At 32.5% G+C, this 20,561-nt stretch overlaps 1 protein-coding gene across 1 annotated transcript in view; it reads right to left on the bottom strand.

The window, feature by feature from the left end:
* Nucleotides 1–1,047: 1,047 nt before the first annotated feature.
* acvr2ba (activin A receptor type 2Ba) overlaps nt 1,048–20,561 on the bottom strand; it is a 33,127-nt gene continuing 13,613 nt past the window's right edge. The window contains exons 2-10 of the mRNA XM_052596503.1: nt 14,930–15,137; nt 11,701–11,807; nt 10,774–10,922; nt 9,969–10,112; nt 9,743–9,886; nt 8,600–8,748; nt 7,249–7,502; nt 6,181–6,311; nt 1,048–4,710 (exon numbers count right to left, since the gene is read on the bottom strand). Of these exons, the coding sequence (XP_052452463.1) occupies nt 4,516–4,710; nt 6,181–6,311; nt 7,249–7,502; nt 8,600–8,748; nt 9,743–9,886; nt 9,969–10,112; nt 10,774–10,922; nt 11,701–11,807; nt 14,930–15,137 (1,481 nt within the window). The 3' untranslated portion in view covers nt 1,048–4,515. The remainder of the gene's footprint in view (nt 4,711–6,180; nt 6,312–7,248; nt 7,503–8,599; nt 8,749–9,742; nt 9,887–9,968; nt 10,113–10,773; nt 10,923–11,700; nt 11,808–14,929; nt 15,138–20,561) is intronic.

The following is a 20,561-nucleotide window of genomic DNA, read 5'->3' as shown; positions in this document are numbered from 1 at the left end:
GTAAGAAGTGTGATTTATTTAATTGCTTGTATTTTTGTTCACATTTAAATTTGGCTGCGCCATTTTTTACGTTCAACATCGGTGACGACTTAATGGAGAAACACTGGACTGTCTTTAGTGCATAATGAAGCGTGTGAGTGCATTGCATAAATCATATCTCTCGCAGTCTGAAAACAGTTGAAATGCTCGCCGAAACCACTAACAATACGATGCATTAAACAAACCGAAAGCCTTTCATTTCATCCGACGACTAGAAAAGATAAACTCGACACACAAACCTTACTTTTCTAGACATTTGTAAATACAATCAGCTAATGTTAAGCGTAATCAAAGCCTTTGGTTTTCCTCTCGCAGAAGGAATTTGGCTACATATCGTACGTTATTTAAAATGAAACGAGGTCAGTTTATCGTAACGCAACGAAGGTCTACGAGCACGCCATCGAAGCTGGCCTGATGTGGATCTCAATGCCCAAAGGTCGGTCTACAGACTATTGCTGGAGATATTGCTTGCTACATCGTCTGAACTGGACGCAAACTTTCCGATTGCGCAACCAATCCGAACTTTCCCGGGTTAACCTGAAGAGAACGCAGTTTCCTGAAAGTATCGAGATGCAGAGCGGATGCGTGAAGCAGACCAGTGATTGGACGAGCCATCGCTGGGAAACGCGCTACTTTGGCACTTTGGGATTTCGGCTCGCCAGAATTGGGCATCGCAACGTTAATAATGCTACGATATCGCAACCGAAAACAAAAAAGACCAATGAATCGCACCAGAAATAATGAATAATAATGAATTAATAAAAAAATAAAAAAAATAAAATCTATGAAAAAAAATTAAATTAATGAAAAAAAAAAAAAAAAAAAAAAAAAATAATTAAAATTAAAAAATGTAACAGCTGACTTGTGATCTAAAAAGGTCAATCAAAAAGTTGTCAAAGACGGATTTTCATTTCAACTCATGATATATGGCACCATAATGGATAACTTAAAGCTCTGAGCTGGGTTTGAGAGGAAGTCGAAGCGACCGCTGCAGTGCATCATGGGTACAGAGAGCAGAGAAATGGCACAAACGTTCGGGACACCGAACCTTCATTTGGCCCTGAAAATCTTTGTGAAATCACTGGTAAAATTTGGTCGAGGTCATTTGGTAAGCGTTGGGTTCACAGTCAATTCTTAAAGAGGCAGTTCACCCAAAAATGACAGAAGATGGTGCTCTGGGGTTGACGGTAGCCATTGACTTCCATAGTTTGAAAGAAAATATATAGATACTATGGAAGGCAATCGCTACGGCCAATTTTTGGGGTTCCCAACATTTTTCAAATAAGATATTTTGAAGAATGTTGGGAATCAAATAGCTAAAGGTCGCCATCGACTTTCGTAGTTGAAAAGTAGTAGTTGGCTACCAACAATTGTTTGGTTTCCAAAAATCATGTTATGAAAACAATATTTTTAAGGATGTAAGGTAGCCATTGACTTTCATTGAAGGGAAAAAAATACTGTGGAAGTCAATGGCTACAGGCAACTTTTAGGTCTTCAGAATAACTTCTTTTGTGTTCAACAGAAGAAATAAAGTCATGCAGGTTTAATAACTTGAGAAAAAGTAAAAGACCGAATTGTCATTTTTGGTGAACTTTAATCCCTTTAAGGTTTCTTTTGAACGATAGGTTCAATTTTGTCCCTCGTAACATCACACAAGGGTTAGGTAAAAAAATTGTGCAAGTAAAAATAGGGAAATACAATCAAATTTTTGGAAGAAGCGCCAAACGTTTAAGGTTCAATGTCCCGTGAAGTCAGAGACAGGAAGAAGAATAAGAAGAATAATGCCCTGTTTCAGCACGATTCTACAACTGTTTACAGCTATTTACATCGTTTATACAACACAACTTAGTAGCACTTCTTTTTTTTTTTGTATTTTTTCTTCTTTTTACTTCTCCAAAAACATCTTTCCTAATCATAAAAGCCAACTTACATCAAAATATACTTACTACAAGTCAACACAACTAACAAAATATATAACAGAAGTCAAACACGTAGAAAATCTGAGGTATTTCTGGTCTGAGGTGGTCTGTGGTTCATGAACAATAGCGTTAATAATTATTTTTTTTGTCCTTTCACGACTAATTTTATTGTTTAGAGTTGCGCTCGTTCGTCTCGGAAGCCTTTTGAATGTCTGGTGACGCGCGTTTGCATCGGAGGATGAACTTTACTGAGAAGATACAGAAAATATCACAACGTTTCATCCAAACAGCAGCAGCACTGTGGAAATTCACTCTTGAGCTATGGCATATGGAAACGTGGATTACTAGCCACTCTTAAGACAAAATAAATACCATTCTTGGGTTTTTTGTCTTTGCTAATGAGTCAAACGTAACCTGGACAGAGTGAAGTTTGACATTCTGATAATTTTAAGCCCCGAACAGAAGTCTCAACATCGTTGGAGGTCAGATCTAAGATTTGGTCCCTGTTAGAAAGAGGTAATACATGAAGGGACCAGACCAAAACACACAAAACCAAACACTTCCAGGGAGGAATCGCTTAAAACAGGGTTATATTTCAGCTCAAAGTCAAAGAAAAAAATAAGAAATTGTACTTCGCTTTTGCCTACATTTAGATGTTTTGCATTATTTAATATTTTCGCAACAATTAAGCACATTTCCCTAAAAAAATATCTTTGTTGATACTTAGATTGCAGTGTTTGTTGACTGCCTGAACTGCTTTTTAAAAACGTAATTCATCTTCATTCTATTACATTAATAATTAGAATCAGAATTGAGAAAAACTGTGATTACCAAAAAATAAAAATAAAAATAATGATAATTTAGAAATGTTTTTAATCAGTAGTTGTTTTTCAGTACTTTTAATTAAAACCAGGATTCATTTTTATATTATAGTAATAACAATTTTGAAAATTGAGAATAATTAGAATTACCAAAAAAAATAAAAATAAAATAATAATAATAAAAAAAGTAAAAATAAGATTTTGAGACCTCAACATGGAAAATTATAATTACAAAACTAATACCAATAATACTAATAATAAAAATAAAATAAAATTGGGATCTCATTTCAGGGATGCATTTCAGTCATGAGAATTGAGGGTAATATTTTTTAATATAATTTAATATTTGTTGTACTGCCTGTACTGATTAAAACAATTTTTTTTTGTTTTTATTAAAATCAGTTTAAATTATTATATAAGAATTTATGTAGTCAATATAGAGAACAATTGAGAATTACCACACAAAAAAATATATAATAATAATAAACAATAAAATTGGATGCATTATGTTCATTAGAAGTTTTGGGTAAAACGCATCATAAATTAAAGTATTGCAGTAATGAAATAACACTGAGGATGATGAAATTATCAGAAATAAACTGCTTTACGATCATGAGAATATAAAGGAAAATGTGCTTAATTATAATGCCACAATTAATGCGCCTAAAAAAACTCTTATTTACAACAAACATTATTTCTTATTTTCTTTTCCTTTGATTTTGAGGTGTTTTGACCCGGAATTTGACCCAGGCGAGGATTCAGTCCTTTACTGCGGACGCACAAAACACATGTTGCATTATTACAAGAGAAGCTAGACAGGGAAAACCAACATTTGCGTTCATACAGCCGCACGGGCCAAACTTATCATGGTCATTTTTTTCTATTTTCAACAAACTCTCAGCACTAAACACACACTCTCTCTCTCTCTCACACACACACACACACACACACACGTCTTGCATGTTTTAGTGTTAAATTCATCAGGGCACCGTTATATTTCTCTCTGTCCTATAATGATGTGGGAAAGGCAGTCATGGACCCTTGACACTGGATACCTGAGAAAGATTTCCGTACCAAACCTCCCATATTTCCACATGCAAGAGTTTCCAGCCATATCCAGTCGATAAAAGCCCACCAATCCGTTCACAGTCACCACCAAATAAAACCCAAACAAGAAAGAAAGAAAGAAAGAAAGAAAGAAAGAAAGAAAGAAAGAAAGAAAGAAAGGAATTAGTCCAGATGTCTTTTCTAATTGTGTTCCTCAACACCCGTTAGTTCCGTAAAAGACACGTTTTCCGTACTTTTTGAATAGCACACTGTCGGAAAAAGAGGAATAGGAAAGTGAAATCCCGGCGAGGAGGTCTGGTTGCGCGTGTAACAGTCTTAATGATCCTCGCGGGGTTTTGCAGCACTGTTAAATCTTCAGATGAACTGGTTGCTCGTCGCAGGGCGACCCCAACGGAAAAACCAGAAGATGATGAGCGAGAAAAACCAACGGAATCGGCAGAAATTAAACGTCGAGGTACGTGAGCATTCATTTGTCGGCACCTGAATGCATGTTTAAAAATCTTCTGCGTTTGCTCTGATGATAAAAATACAGTAGAGAAGTGTGCTGGTAAGTTACTGGTCCGATCAGAAAAATAACCATAATAATAACAACAATAATAATAATAAAGTTAAAAAAATGTTAGGATAAAATAGCAGCTGCTTGGATGTGGTTCGGGATCCTCTGAGGGTCAGATGCTGGACTCTTTGGGCGGCAGGTCCACGTTGGTGAGCGAGGTGACTGTGGAAAGGAGGGAGTCTGAGGTAGTGGCGTTCATCAGGCGGCGGATCTGAGAGATTCGCTCCTCTACGCAGCCGGCTGATAACCGCGCCTCGGCGTCGTGATCCCAGCACTCCTCGATCGTCTCGCACATCTGCGCCAGACCCTGAACACAACACACACAGCTAGTTGTCACACACTAGTATATAAAAAAAAAAAACACACACAAAAAAAAGAAATTTCACTAATTTTAACGTATCTATCTCTATACACAACATAATACTGTAAGTATATAACAAACTAAAAAAAAAAAATCCAAAATACAAGAATTTTGCTCTAATTTTAATCTTATTGTCTCTCTCTCAATTTATATAATATATATATATATATATATATATATATATATATATATATATATATATATATATATTTTATATATGAAGTACAAAAGTACATAAACTACTAAAGTCAAAAATACAAGAAAATTACAAAAATATATTTAATGTCTCCATCTTAATACACAATACTGTATATAACAAACTACAAAAAAATTCAAAAATACAAGAAAAGTACACAAATTTTAATGTCTCTCGCTGTATAACATACTAAAGGTATATAACTACTAAAAGTCAAAAATGCTAGAAATTTGCACTAATTTAAATCTTATTCTCTCTCTCTCTCTCTCTCTCTCTCGCTCTCTCTCTCTCTATATATATATATATATAAAACATACTAAAAGTACATCAACAAAAAAATACAAGAAAATTACACTAATTTGAATGCCTCTCTCTATACACAACATAATACTGTAAGTATATAAACTACAAAAAAATGTCAAAATACAAGAAAATTACACTAATTTTAATGTTTCTCGCTATAACATACTAAAAGTAAAAATGGCAAGAAATTTGCACTAGTTTAAATCTTATTCTCTCTCACTCTCTCTCTCTATAACATACTAAAAGTACATAAACTACTAAAATGACAAAAATACAAGATAATTGCACTAATTTTAATGTATCTATCTCTATACACAACATAATACTGTAAGTATATAACAAAATACAAACAATTTAAAAAATACAAGAAAATTACACAAATATTAATGTCTCTAGCTATATAAAAGTATATAACAAAGTACAAAAAATGTCAAAAATACAAGTTACACACATTTTAATGTCTCTCGCTATATAACATACTAAAAGTATATAACAAACTACTAAGTCAAAAATACAAGTAAATTACACTAATTGTAATCTCTTTCTCTCTCTACAGATATATATATATAACATACTACTAAAAGTATATAACAAACTACAAAAAATTTCAAAAATACAAGTAAATTACACTAATTGTAATCTCTTTCTCTCTCTCTACAGATATGTAACATACTACTAAAAGTATATAACAAACTACTAAAAATTTCAAAAATACAAGTAAATTACACTAATTGTAATCTTTCTATATATGTAACATACTACTAAAAGTATATAAACTACAATACATGACAAAAATACAAGAAAAAAAAAATATCACACTAATTTCAATGTTTCTCTCTATAGATTACATACTACTAAAAATGTATGTAACTAAAAATGACAAAAATACAAGAGAATTTTGGAAGCATGTCACTCACTGAATGCTTGAGCCAAATATCCTTAAACACTGGCCGCAACTTCTTATGAACCACCGCATCCTGAAGATCCTCCAGAGACGGATGCTGGCCGATCTCCTCCTCGAACGGCAGCATGTACTCGTCTACAGGACCTGAGGGAACACAGCACACAAACAATATAAGCAGCTGGAGCAACAGTATGCAAAAGAAAAATGCTCAGAATTGGTCAGATACGATGCATACACTTTTTAGACAGTGACTTATCTGTATGTGCGTGTATTCAGAGCCAGTGAACAACGGACTTTCACAATAATAAAAAATAAAAAAATAAAAATTTTTACGTCTACATTTTTACTAAATTCTCTCTAATATGGTAGGAAATAAAATGAAACAAAATGGAGGATGTTAACGTTGACAAGATGAGTTTAAATAGTGACGATGCACATAACTAATCAAAAGAGCGTCCTTTATAGACGCAGTTATGACAAAGTAGTAAAGCTGCACGATTATGAAAAAATAAAATTGATAATGCCCTTGAAATCTGAATTTTGATTATTAATAACGATCATCACAATTTTCATTGAATGATATGTATACCATTGTTTGATGAAACTGCATGGCGAATTTTTATATGAAAATAAACAAGTTGAAAACACCAACTGAAAAACTTTTAGTACTTGTCTTAGTATTAAGCCTCAAATGTCAAGATCAGATCGGTTTCTTCCAATTATAAAGAAGTAAAAATATGAATAGTATTATAATGTTACACTAAAACTAAAATGAAAATAACGGGAAAAACCCTTAAGATAACATTTTAACATCTTAAGCACGCACGATAACAAAAGTGGACTCTGAACGATTTATTGCCGCTTCGAACGCTGATCCGTAATTGTAAATTTCAATTAAAAATTCGATTAATTGTGCAGCCCTATAAATCGGACGTCCCAAAGCTTGCTTGCTATTCTGCTACATACTCAAAAATATGTACTTATTCTTCAAAATAACATACAAACATACTTTTCGGACATAGTATAAGTCGGCGAATTGAGACGCAGCAAAGGAGAACAATCTGAAGCATCGGACGCTCACCGTCTGCAGCTTTGCAGCGTGACACCAGCTCCCACAGCACCAGTCCCACGGCGTACATGTCTATCCGCAGGAAAGCGTCCCGCTGGAAGTTAATGGCCCCCTCCAGCACCTCAGGAGCCATGTAGCGGCGCGTCCCGACCTGACCGTGTGTGTCTCCCGGAGGCTTCCCCGGCTCGAAGCGCACCGCCAGCCCAAAGTCCCCCAACACCGCCGACAGATCCGCCTTCAGCATCACGTTCTTGCTCTTGAAGTCTCTGTGGACGGAGAGATGCAAGCATCATCAATAAAAACGAACTTGTGCATCATGGTTTGCGTTCTGGAGATCGATTTCTATCTCAACGTGTTTTTGCTGCGTTGAGCAATGTAGCCAATCACAGACATATCTCTTGATTTCTTGAATCAGAGGAGTTTAAGTTAGAATTTTTTGGTTGAGGTAACATCATAGTGTTCAGCACAAATCATCTTAATATAACAAAGTGTCGACGCAATGCAAAATAAGAGTTTTTTTGTGCTTCATCGATTATAACAAGGGATTTCAGTCGATTTAAAGTTTTAATCGAATTAATTACAGGATGCTGCGATTAAACTTATTAATTTCAAACTAAATTTGCCTGCAAAAATACCCCAAAAAGATTATTTAAAGCTATTATTGAGTTAAATGTTTAGGGTATAACGGCCTGACATAAAATATTAAATACAAAAGGAAATAGTTAGCAACATCAGTGTTTTTTTTGTGCATGCAATAAAAGTCACTAGTAACCAAAACAGCTTTGTACCTTCTTTTATGTTGTGCAAAAGAAATATGCTTTTAATATATGTATTTTTTGATGACAACACGAATGACAATAGTTTATCTAATTGCATGAACAAAATGTTCAAATAAAACTGTGAAAAGGTTTCATAAAATGGTAAACCTCACATTTCAGCCTCTAAATAAAGAAAAGGGTTAAGTCAAAATGATAACTGATTTAATGCATTTTATCTGCTCCATAAATTATTCTACATAACTTATCCGAATTTTGTGTAGAATCCACATGAACTTGTTTTTTAATCAATTGGTCAAAATGCATGCAAATTCGCTCTGTTTTAGTCAGAAACTGCACACAAGCTAAATGTAATGCAAGTCTCTGTAAATCCAGTTTCTGACAGCAGGTGGCGCTTCTGGAGCAGAAGAATCACAGCCGTTACTTAAACCTCCAGAGTTGCGATCAAAACACTACTTTATTAGCTTTTACATGAAGCGTAGCTAAAAGCATAATGCCATTGAATCTTTTTTTAAAACAGTCGGAAGCCTGCATTTATTTATCCGTCTGCAGTTACCCGTGTAAGGACCATGGGATGTCAGACTGACCTGTGAGCGATGGCCGGTTTAGGACCTTCTCCTTTACAGCGAGGCACGTCCTCGTGAAGATACGCCAGACCGCAGGCCATGGTCTCCGCGATGTGACACAGATCCATCCAGCTCAGCACGTTCCCCTTCAGATGATCCGTCAGCGAACCCTGATATCAGACAGATTCAATATATTACAAACACGGAGCTTTGATGCTAACAATAATGAGCCTAAATAAACACAGAGACACTTTTGAGCAAAATGATTCCACTCAAGTGCTATCTTTAACCATTATAAATGTAGGTATTTTAAATTAGATTTTGTTTCTTTCTTACATTTTTTTTTTTTTTTCATTTTAATTTTAGTGAAAGTTTTAGTATTTAGTTTTTCATTTTTTTACTTGTATTCATTTAATTTCAGTTTTAGCAATTTTTATTAGTTTATAATTTTTTTTTAAATGTCTATATAGTTTTTATAAATTTTTTACTACAATTTGGGTTTTAGTCATTTTAGTACAAATGACAAAATATTTAAAAAAAAAAACATTTTACATCTGAATTTTTTTTATTAGATTGAATAATTATTTTTTATTATATATTAAAATATCAAATATATTATTTTATTATTAAATATATATATAATTTTAAATATAGATTTATTCTTTACATTTTGTCTAATTTTAATTTTATTTACATTTTTATTATTGTTAGTATTTTTTTTAAGTGTAATTTTTTTTTTACATCAGTTTGAGTTATTTTAGCAAAATATGACAAAGCATAAAACTGATATTTTTTGTAAATTTTAACCTACTTCATATCTAATATATCAATTATCCAATGCTATATGTAAGTCATACATATATATATATATATATATATATATATATATATATATATATACATATATATATACATATATATATATATACATATATATATATATATATATATATATACACACACACACACACACACACACATACGCATATATACACACACACATATACATATACACATACACATATATATATATATTTTTTTTTTTTTTTTCTTCTTCTGTCTTCTGACTATTATTTCTCATGCCAGTCTTTACAGAGTTAAAAGTTTGACATGTCTCAGTTTCTCGTATATTCTCCTGAAGTCTGATGACCTCTGACCCCTCACCCGCTCATGAAACTCTGTGATGAGCCAGAACTCCGTCTCCAGGTTTGCTCCGCGTCTCTCGGCTCCGATGTAGCGCAGCAGGTTCTCGTGCTTCATGCCCGGCGTGGAGAACATGTCCCGCTCGTTCTGCCACGACAGCTTGTCCTGAAGATCACACACACACACACAGCTTAGAGAGCGCTCCTCTAACACACACACACACACACACTATGTCTGTATCCTCTACCTGAATGGGGAAGATCTTCACAGCTACGTATTCGTTCATCATCTGAGCTTTCCAGACGCAGCCGAAGCGTCCTCGAGCTTTAACCTCCAGCAGCTGAAGAGGCTTCAGACCCAGCAGAGGAGACGGAGGAGACGGACTCGGATCCTGAACACAGCAGAAACACATCCATCAGCCATGACCTTTGACCCTCGTACGGGGTCGGGGCTGTGCGACCCGTTTTCAGCTTTTATCGATAGAAAACTGACACGATCAATTATCTTTTTGGATTGATTGATGCTTCATTAATCCTTTACAGGAAGTTACATTTTCACGGCATCTTAATCCAGATTTTTAAATATTTACTGCTAAGAACTTTTAATTTGTGTGTTTGTGCGTGTGTGTGTGTTTCTCTGTGTGTGTGTGTGAGTGTGTGTGAAAGAGAGAGATTGTGTATGTGTGTTCTTGTTTGTGTGTGTGTGTGTGTGTGTGTGTGTCTGTGTGCACTTGTTTTTGTGTGTGTGTGTGCACTTGTTTTTGTGTGTGTGTGTGTGTGTGTGTGTGTGTCTGTCTGTGTGCACTTGTTTTTGTGTGTGTGTGTGTGTGTGTGTGTGTGTGTGTGTGCTCTTCTTTGTGTGTGTGTTTGTGTGCGTTTCTGTGAGTGTGTTGTTTATACATAAATTACACATAAATGTCTCATTCGTTCATAAAATGGTTGAATTGTGCCGAATTCAAACCCAAAACTGCAGCAGGTGCAACGAGTGTTAAATCTCCAGTAGATGGAGCCGCAGATCAGAGAGCGATCAGAAGCGCGTGGAGACGGACTGACCTCGTTGATGTCCACGTGTCCGTACGGAGGCTTGCGGTGCCGGTACATCCAGAAACCCAGCAGCAGCATCAGAGAGAGCATCGTGACGGGCAGAAGAGAACACAGCAGCAGATTCAGCAGCAGCGGAGCGTCCGGAGGCGGCTCGATCACTGAGACACACACACACACACACACACACACACACACAGAGAGAGAGAGAGAGAGAGAGACACACACACAGAGAGAGAGAGAGAGAGAGAGAGAGAGAGAGAGAGAGACACAAACACACACACAGAGAGAGAGACACACACACACACACACAGAGAGAGAGAGAGAGAGAGACACACACACAGAGAGAGAGAGAGAGAGACAAACACACCATTATGATGCAGTCATATACATACCTTCAAATTACAAAAAAATAAGACTATGCATATAAACAGATACAATGCATTAATTAAAAAAACATATATAACAAATACCAAAGGAAATAAATATCACAATTATATATAAAATATTAAATCACTTAAAAACAAATAAAAAAAGAATATATTGATTAATGTTAATTTAATTAAAATATATTCACTAAATTTACATAAATGGCACAAGATAAAAAAGAAATAAATAAAATGCATACAAATAAACAAATAAAATTACAAATAAATATTAAAAAAAAATTAATAGAAACAAATTCGAAATAAATTAAAAATGAATAAAAAAAAAAAAAAAGATTAATATACCACCATAAAATCTGTAAAAAAAAAAAAATATATATAAATATATATATATATATATATATAAGGTATCTTAAAATGCATAAATGTATAACTAAATATTTAAAAATAAGGAACCTAACAATGAATAAATAAATGCATATGAAGGGTTTCCTTTAAGGGCAGCATGGATGTTTCTGTGAAGAGTTCTGGAGCTGGTCTGAGGGTCTCTCACCTGGACCGCTGACGTCAGGCAGGTGTGTGAACCTCTCGTTGCAGAAGTTTCCTTCGCAGCAGCAGAAGAACACCTGCGGGTTCTCCTCGGTGGCCACACACTCCTGTCTGAGAACCACACACACACACACACACACACATTACACATACAAATTAATACAAATTCATTTTAATTCAAATAGTGTATTGACTTATAAATAAAATATATAAATAATATAAATATAAAATAAGTAAACAAACAATATTAACAAAAATCGAATAAATAAATATTTTATTTCAACAATGATGGCTACTGAAATGAATTATTTTTATTAAAATAAGTTAAATAATAAATTAATGTCACAATATATATTGACAAATGAATAAAATATATAAATATAAAATAAACAAGTAAATTAAATTAACAAGCAAGCAAATAATAAATAGTTATTTGCATTATTATACAAGTTATGTTAAAATAATATACATTACATAAAATAAATACAAATTAAACTATTTATTCACTTATTAATAAAATATATAAATGTTTATTTTCTTATTTGTTGGTTAATATTATTTATTTCTTAATTGTTTATTTAATAAGTCTTTGATGAATAGAAAGATCCCAAGATCAGAATTAACATTCTTAAAATTCTTTTGTAACATCCTACCATTCAAAAGCTTGGAGTCAGCTTTTTATTATATAAAAAAATATAGAAATTAATACTTTTATTTGCTTAAAAAAAAATCTTACGGTTCAAAACTTTCTGACTGGTGGTGTATATAAGATTATTCACAATATATCTCATTCTTTATGCATCTGTTTGTTTTTAATAAATTAACATTTATTTTTTTATTTATATTTTATTGCTAATTTAAAATATTTTTTTTTAATTACTACAATGTATGAAATGTAGTTAAACAAAAATAAATAATTGTGTCTTGTGAATGGGTAAAAAACCTGGAATACATAAAATTACTGAAAAGCAGAACCAAAATAGAATTTTTTTTTTTTTTTTACAAATAAAATATCTAAAATTACTGAAAAGCAGAACAAATAAAAGTTTAAAAAGTATAATATATGAAAGTTAATAAGCAAAACAAATATAGGATACAATTTAAAAATAAAATTACTGAAAAGCAGAACAAAATAGAATTCTTTTTTTAAAGTAAAATATCTTTAATTACTGAAAAGCAAAATAAGTTTAAAAAGTAAAATAAAAAAATTATGAGAAGCAAAACAAAAATAGAATAAAAAAAATATCTAAAATTCACAAAAAGCAGAAACAAAATAGAATAGTTTTAAAAATATCTGAAATGAATGAAAAACTAAATAAAACTAGAGTAAAAGATAATGAAATGCAAAAGGGAAAATAGCAATAAAATAGTGTTAAAGGTAATAAAAAAAATAGAGTAAAAATAAAAAATAAAACAATTTAGTGAAAAACTTTGTGAAAAGCAACAAGACTACCATGTTTTATTGGAGTTGCATAACACATCTGAAATCAAATGAATGTCCAAAATGACTCGTCTGGTTTAAATGCAATCAACCGAATTGATGTCAGTGTACCTTTAACTCTATAAAGCGTCCTCGATATCACGAGCGATCTGGTTTCCGCTCGGCTTCGCTGTAAGTAGGTCAGCAGTGAATGAACTCAAACATTAAATAACGAGTCTGAAGATGCGAGATTCATTCCACAAACATCAAACCATCAAAGACGTCCCTTCTTAGAAAGAGCCGAGTCGCTTTGTTATCTGATGTAAGACGCTGCAAAGCTACGTCTGAACCCAATGACACGCAGACGCTTCGCTGCAATGCATCATGGGCCGGAATCTAATATCATCTATCTGTATAAAACTCAATCCCACACAGCTCAAGGTCAGAACGCATTCAGCTCCGCTTACTAACTCCAGAACTATAGACGTATAGAAATGCACATATGTGACCCAGGGCTGTCATCATTTTTCATTATTTCTCGTCTCAAAAATCGTCTGAAATGATGATGAGAGCTGCTTCAGCTGGAGAGTACTCTTAAAAACACTTTAAAATAAACTTGGGTTATGGAGATTTTTAGGCAAGCGATATGAATCTGAACTTTGCTCAAGTTGGAGAAGTTACACAAGCGTTATGTTAAAAGAGGAACTTTTTAAGACGTCTTTTTAAATGAGGGCTGTGCAATATTGACGAAAAATGCTAAATACGTTACCTTGCTTAAAATGCGATATTCGATATATGATACGATATTTCTTAAAGCGTGTAAAATTTATTTAAATTTTATTTAAAAATATCCATCTCTTTTTAACGTCAGTCAAATCTCTGCTTTATGCGTTTAGATATAACGTTGACCTTTTGCAGCGTTTTGACTTAAGTAGCCTATTATTAAGATGATACAGATATCGCACGCCCTTGCGATATGAATGTTGCGATATTTAATTAATTTCATCATGCAGGCCTACTCTGAATTAAGAGCCTCTAAGTTTTCTATAAGAGAAAATATAAAGATACAGTGTTATTTTAGTACCACCATTTTTTTTTTTCAATTTAATTTGAGTACTTAAATTAACTATTAAAATTTTAATTCATTTATAAATTTTTTTACATTATTATTGATGCAGTGTTATTTAACTATCGCTGATATACAAATATTTTTCAACTTAGAATTTAGTTTTAACATATTTCTTTACACTTTTCAGTTTTCGAAAATTATTTTTGTTTTTTTGCTTTAAGTTTCTTTTCTCGAATTCACTTAAATTCACTTAATTCTACTAACTTTAGTAAGCTTTTAATTTAAAAAAATATATAAAACTTATTACTACTTTTATTCTAATTACATACAAAATATACACTATTATATAATTATACATTTTAATTATTAAATATATTAAAATAAATAATTATCATCAATGATGCAATTTTAGTTTACTATTATCGATATACTATTACAGAATTTTGGTCAATATTTTGCATATTATTTTTAATTACGTTTTAACTTTAATTTTAGAAAGTTTTAGTAATTTTTTGTGTTTTTGTCATTTTATTAGCTTTTTCATTACTTTTTATTTAAAAAAAAAAAAATGTATTAATTAGTTCTTAAAATTTTTTTTATTTCAAACTAAACTTACTTAAAAAAAAATAGTTTTTTTATTTGATTCCAGGTAATGTTAATGTTACTTTAGGTAATCTTTTGTTTCTGTGGTTTGGGTCTCCTGTATTAAGGTGTGTTTGTTAGCGTTAGCGTGTTAGCACTGACCTGTCGTAGCAGTTGAAGTCGTCTAGCCAGCATCCCTTCTTGACGAGCTCGATGCTGCCCGAGCTGTTCCTCCACGAGGCGTAGCAGTGCGAGCGCTTGTCCTTCTCTCCCTCACAGCGCTCCACGCCGCTGCGGTTCGTCTTCTCCACCTCCCAGTTAATGTTGAAGTACAAACACTCGTGCGTCTCCACCTCGGCATGACTGGGGCCTGAGCAGATAAACCACAAACACTTACAATCACAATCAGGTCAGAGAGTTACTCTCAATGGACGACAAAAACAACAACAATAATCATTCGTATTAGTATTATAAGTTAAATGCAATATAATTATTGTATTATAAACAACAATATGTTATGTAAATACTACTACAACTACTATTATTGAATATATACAAATGAATAAATATTAAACAATTATCTCTAACATTGAAAATATATATATATATATATATATATATATATATATATATATATATATATATATATATATATATTATTGAATATATAACATTAAAATTCTTATATATATGTTATTAAATATTAAAAAGTATTAATTATATATGCATTACACAATATAAAACATTACACAATTTTGATAGACTTGCATATTGATAACATTTGCTGTTTTTCAATAATTTTCTCCACTTAACGAAACCATTATTATTATTCTTAAAAATATTAACAATTTATTCATATAATGGTTTTTATTATAAATAAATTAAAGTATTATTTTAATAATGATCATTATATAAACAAATCAAATATAATTCCTACAATATTTATAACTTTGAATGTTGATAGCATTTGCGGTTTCTCAATAATTTTTTCACTTAATGAAACCGTATTACATTACTATCATTAAAAATATATTACAATTTATAATTGTTTTGTTATAGATACATTTCAATAAAGTATTAACAACAACAGTAATCATCATCAGCATAATTATATAAACAATAACAATATGCAATCATGTTATCTATTCTACAATATTGATAACATTATTTCTCAATAATTCTCCACTTAATAACATTAAAAACAAAAATCTTAAAAAACTGAAAATTAAAAACTAAAACAATTGTGTTCATGAATTATTAATGCGTTAAATCACAGTGCCATCTCATTGGTCAGTACAGCAGATAGCTCCGCCCCCAGACTCACGTCATTGGTCGGTTCACTCAAACAAACAGACTGATGTTTTGAGCAACAAGCCAAATATGATTTGAGTGTTTGAATGACATCCCAAACTTCACCTTTGACCCTGATCCATGAGAATCAGCTCATGTTCAAGACAGACATAGATTCATGAGATTTAGAGAGTTGGACAGAATTAGCTCTTTTGCTCATCAAGCCTGCGTTCATTTGATCCGAAACACAACCAAAGCAGTAATATTGTGAAATATTTTTACCATTTAAATAGCTGCTTTTTATTTTAATATATTTTAAAACTGAATTTATTTCTGTAATTTCAAAGCTGAATTTTTAGCAACATTAATCCAGTCACATGATCCTTCAGAAATCATTCTAATATTCTTATTTGGCCCTGAACATTATTATTATTATTATTATTATTATTATTATTATTATTATTATTAATATAAAACATAGTTTAAGTGAATAATTAATTATATTTGGATAAAATCATATAAATAAATGTTAATGCAATGCAAACTTTAAATAAAGAAAATAAAGTCTATTTCGAGACTTATCTGGAGAAGTCAGACAAAAAAAAAATATTGATAAAATAATTTTATCTAATAAAATTGAAAAAGAAAAATTAATTTTGCAGTAATTTTAAAAGTAATTTTCATTAGAAACTTACAATTAATTGACTAACTATTATAGTACTAAAATGCAAGTTAAATCAAAATAAAATAATAAGAAATAATAAATTAATTGATTTTACAAACACACACAAATAATATTTAATTATACATTTTCCATATAAAAATGTTTAAACTAATTAATATAATCTAATATAATACAGTTTTATATTATATATTTTTTCAACTAACAGTACTAAAATGTGGGATGAGCTAATGTAATGTAGTAATAAAAGTATTGATAGTAACAATATATAATAAAAGGTATGTTGCATTTTATCGACTGACTTATTTTAAATGTTTTAAAAGATTCATCTTGCAACAGGCTTTATTTTATTTTTATTATTTTATCCGAGTTTGCATTGCATGCATATTTACTCATGCAAATGAGGAACACCACAATCTATTTATCATAAAACATTTGCAGCACACATTGCTCTGTTTAAAGTAGAAGATCAGTGATATAGTGGAGCTCTATTTTCTCCAGGATTCACTCGGTCTGTAGTAAATCAGAGGAGGCTCCTTCACTCTCTCTCTTTGTTTAAGTCACAGATTTTCAGGATCAGCAGGACAGAAAATAATAAACGAGGCTCGGAGCTGATGGCTGAAAACAGAAAAAGCCCTGGGTTTGCATATCTGTAAGTGATAACGGAGCACAAGGACGAGTCGTCCTTCAGCTGCGCCCAGGGTCAGCAGATCTCAGATCAGCGGACGAGTGTTTACGATACAGCACAGATTTGGCAGCAGCGTTCGCGACAGATGTTCCCGCCAATCTGTGCATCGCGGTTGCTAGGCAACGGCAAATGTGGAAGTAGCGCCTTTCCTCGTCCCCGCAGACAAAAAGCCCTTTTCAGCCGAACATGCATCGCATCCTCGCATTACAGCGCTCAGCGGCATTCACTCAGTGCCATGGGAGCGTTACGCTAACGACCGTCGCACAAAAGCAAGCGTGTAGTACAACACGAGTCTCACACGCAGGTTATTATGACGGCTATATCATCTTAGTGCAGCTTCTGCTGCTTTTGCTCTGGATTATGAACATTTACAGATGAGGTTACATGAGAAAACTATGCTAAATAAGCATCTTAATTCATGTTCCTGGCCTATAAAATTTATTGACTGATTAAAAATACAATTAAAAACACCAACGATATTTATATATATATATATATATATATATATATATAAGCTGTAAGCATGTTTCATACAGATTACAAACGGAGAATATTTGTTTTCCACTCGAACCGGTTTATTTGAAAGTAGAACTTTCAATCGCTCTCATATCATATCTCTCAGAGTTTTGGAGTTTCACGCTCAAGTAGGGTTGTGCCGCTAGACGATAGTATCGTGTATCGACGATAGTCAGAGATATCGACATAAGCAGATTTCTATGTCGATAATCAAGACGATATTAGGCTAATTTTCCTATTAATGTATTAGATTATTATAATAATAACTATTATTTTTATTTGGCGGCTTATTATAATCGGCTATCAAACTGCCCAGCTATTTCACTTTAGCACCGCATTTCAGACACACACACACACACACACATACACACACACACACACACCGCGAAAGAGCGCAGGAGAATTAGAGCTTGAGGTCGCTGAAGTCGTCCGCTTTGACTCTGATAACTCGTTAAATTCATGAAATGAAAGAGATAAAAAAAAAACACTATGGATGATAAGTTCGCTCTGCCGCCTTGTGATTCTTTTCATGCACACCGCACTATAATGCGATGCATGCCAAATACATAGTTTTGACGGTTACAAAGTCTCCATCCACAAACAGACATACTTCGACTGCAGATATAAAGTATTTTATTGCACTTTAACAAGTAATCTGAACCGCCTATGTGTGTGCAATATTTTAAACGAGCCCTTACTAAGTTTAATGAGTCACTGTTATGTTAGAGTGCATCTCGTTGTTGTTTCTGTGGCGGTGCGTCGGTCTCGTCATGACTGATGCAGCAGTTCATTTAAATTATGAACTTACCTGTTTTAAAAAATTAATATTTAACGTGTTCGTTTATGCCCAATATTAGTGTTAAACGGCTGGAGTTTAAATGAAATCTACTATTGTTTTTTTTTTTTAAATTTAAATCAAGAAATTGACTTAATAATTATGTCCACAGAACTGCTCTGACCTTTAGCAACTAGCATCAATGTCTCCAGATGAATTCAATGTTTTATTGGTTTGTTTTATTAGATTTGAATATTTTCTACTTAGCTGAACGCAGGTAATGTGCTTAAATGACACTTCACTATGAATATATAAGTGTTCAAATGAAATTCCTTGTTGCTTGATTTTTTAGTGTTCTGTTTTTTTTTTGTGATGGACTTAAAAAAAAAAAAGGTTGTTTAAATGACACGAACGCTGATTCTCTGCCCACAAACATGCATTCGCTCTCATGTAAAGAGTGCTGACAGACGGCAGGTCTGTGGTTTACAGCAGAACAAGGATCTCAAAAACAACCTCCACATTCCTGACCAGAGCGTAATTAAAACCAGACGAGGAAACCACGGAGAAGAAAAGGAAGCGACTGAGGGCTTCTGTGCAGCCGGAGAGAACCAAACCACAGAAAACATCTGACCAAACACACACCGCAGATCACAACTGATCAACATTTACACAGTTACTGATCTGAATAATGACACTTCTGTCAACTGAAAATGACATTATTTCATTAAAACTGGATTTTGCACCAATTTTTTTTTTTTCTAAAAAGCAACCCAATAAACAGAGACTTGGGAAATCGTAGAAACAATTTTTTCTCAGAAATTAATGGTATATTTTATAACTAATTAAAAAGAAACGGCAAGAAATTTACAAAGTTTTGAAGTAGAAAGACTGAAATTGTATTTTCTTGTTAAGAATAACCTAATAAACCATTATTTGGATGACTACGAGTTGACTTAAAACTTTTACAATTTAAAAATTTGGAGTTTTCTGAAAGATATTATTATTTGTATTTATCAAGCGTGATTTAAGGTGTTTAGAAGTGACCGATTTCCAATTTTTTACAATTTGTTTGCTCAAATAAATGAAGCCTCTGTGAGCAGAAGAGCTTTCCAACCATAAAAAAAAAAAAAAAAAAAATCTCTCAAAGAATCTGTCATTGATTTTTACAGTGACACTGTGCATTGAGCGTTTTATGGCGTGATGAGTAATAATTTCAGCACAATGTGAACTTCAGTTAAAAGTCTCAGTCTGGGCTATACATAACATTCACATGGACGTCTCCAGACGTGTAGGAGATGAACACGCACACGGCTGTGCAGATGAACCTGATAAACCCATCAGTGTTAGTTAGTCTCATCTTCAGACGCTCGCCTACTGACGGAGAACACGCATCACTTCAGAAGAAAAACTAACAATAAACACTTGAACTAAATCGCAGAGTTGGGAAAACTTTGCTTATTGCAATCAAACTGGGTTTAGCAGCAGATAAAATAGATCTCCAGCTGTTAAATACTCAGAGTTTACTGCTTTCAGATGAACAGACAATTTCTTCTCTTGGTTTCTTAAGTTGCATATCAAACCGATAACTAAAGTGTTTTACAAGAAAAGTTTCTATTTTTATAATTTACCAGCAATGGAGTAAATCTTGCGTCTGCACTGTAAATATGGGGTTTATTGGGTTAATTTTTTACAAAAAAAAAAAAATCTATTTTTTTCTCTTTTTTTTATGATTAATTCAATGTGTAATTATTTGTACAATTAACTAGCAAATTCTGACAACTGTTTCTACAACGTATAACAAATAAATAACAGTAAAAAAAAAAATTTTTAGGGTAGTACCATT

The sequence above is a fragment of the Carassius gibelio genome, chromosome B24 (genome assembly GCF_023724105.1).
Source record: "Carassius gibelio isolate Cgi1373 ecotype wild population from Czech Republic chromosome B24, carGib1.2-hapl.c, whole genome shotgun sequence".
Classification (NCBI taxonomy): Eukaryota; Metazoa; Chordata; class Actinopteri; order Cypriniformes; family Cyprinidae; genus Carassius; species Carassius gibelio.
This window is presented reverse-complemented; position numbering and strand designations above follow the sequence as displayed.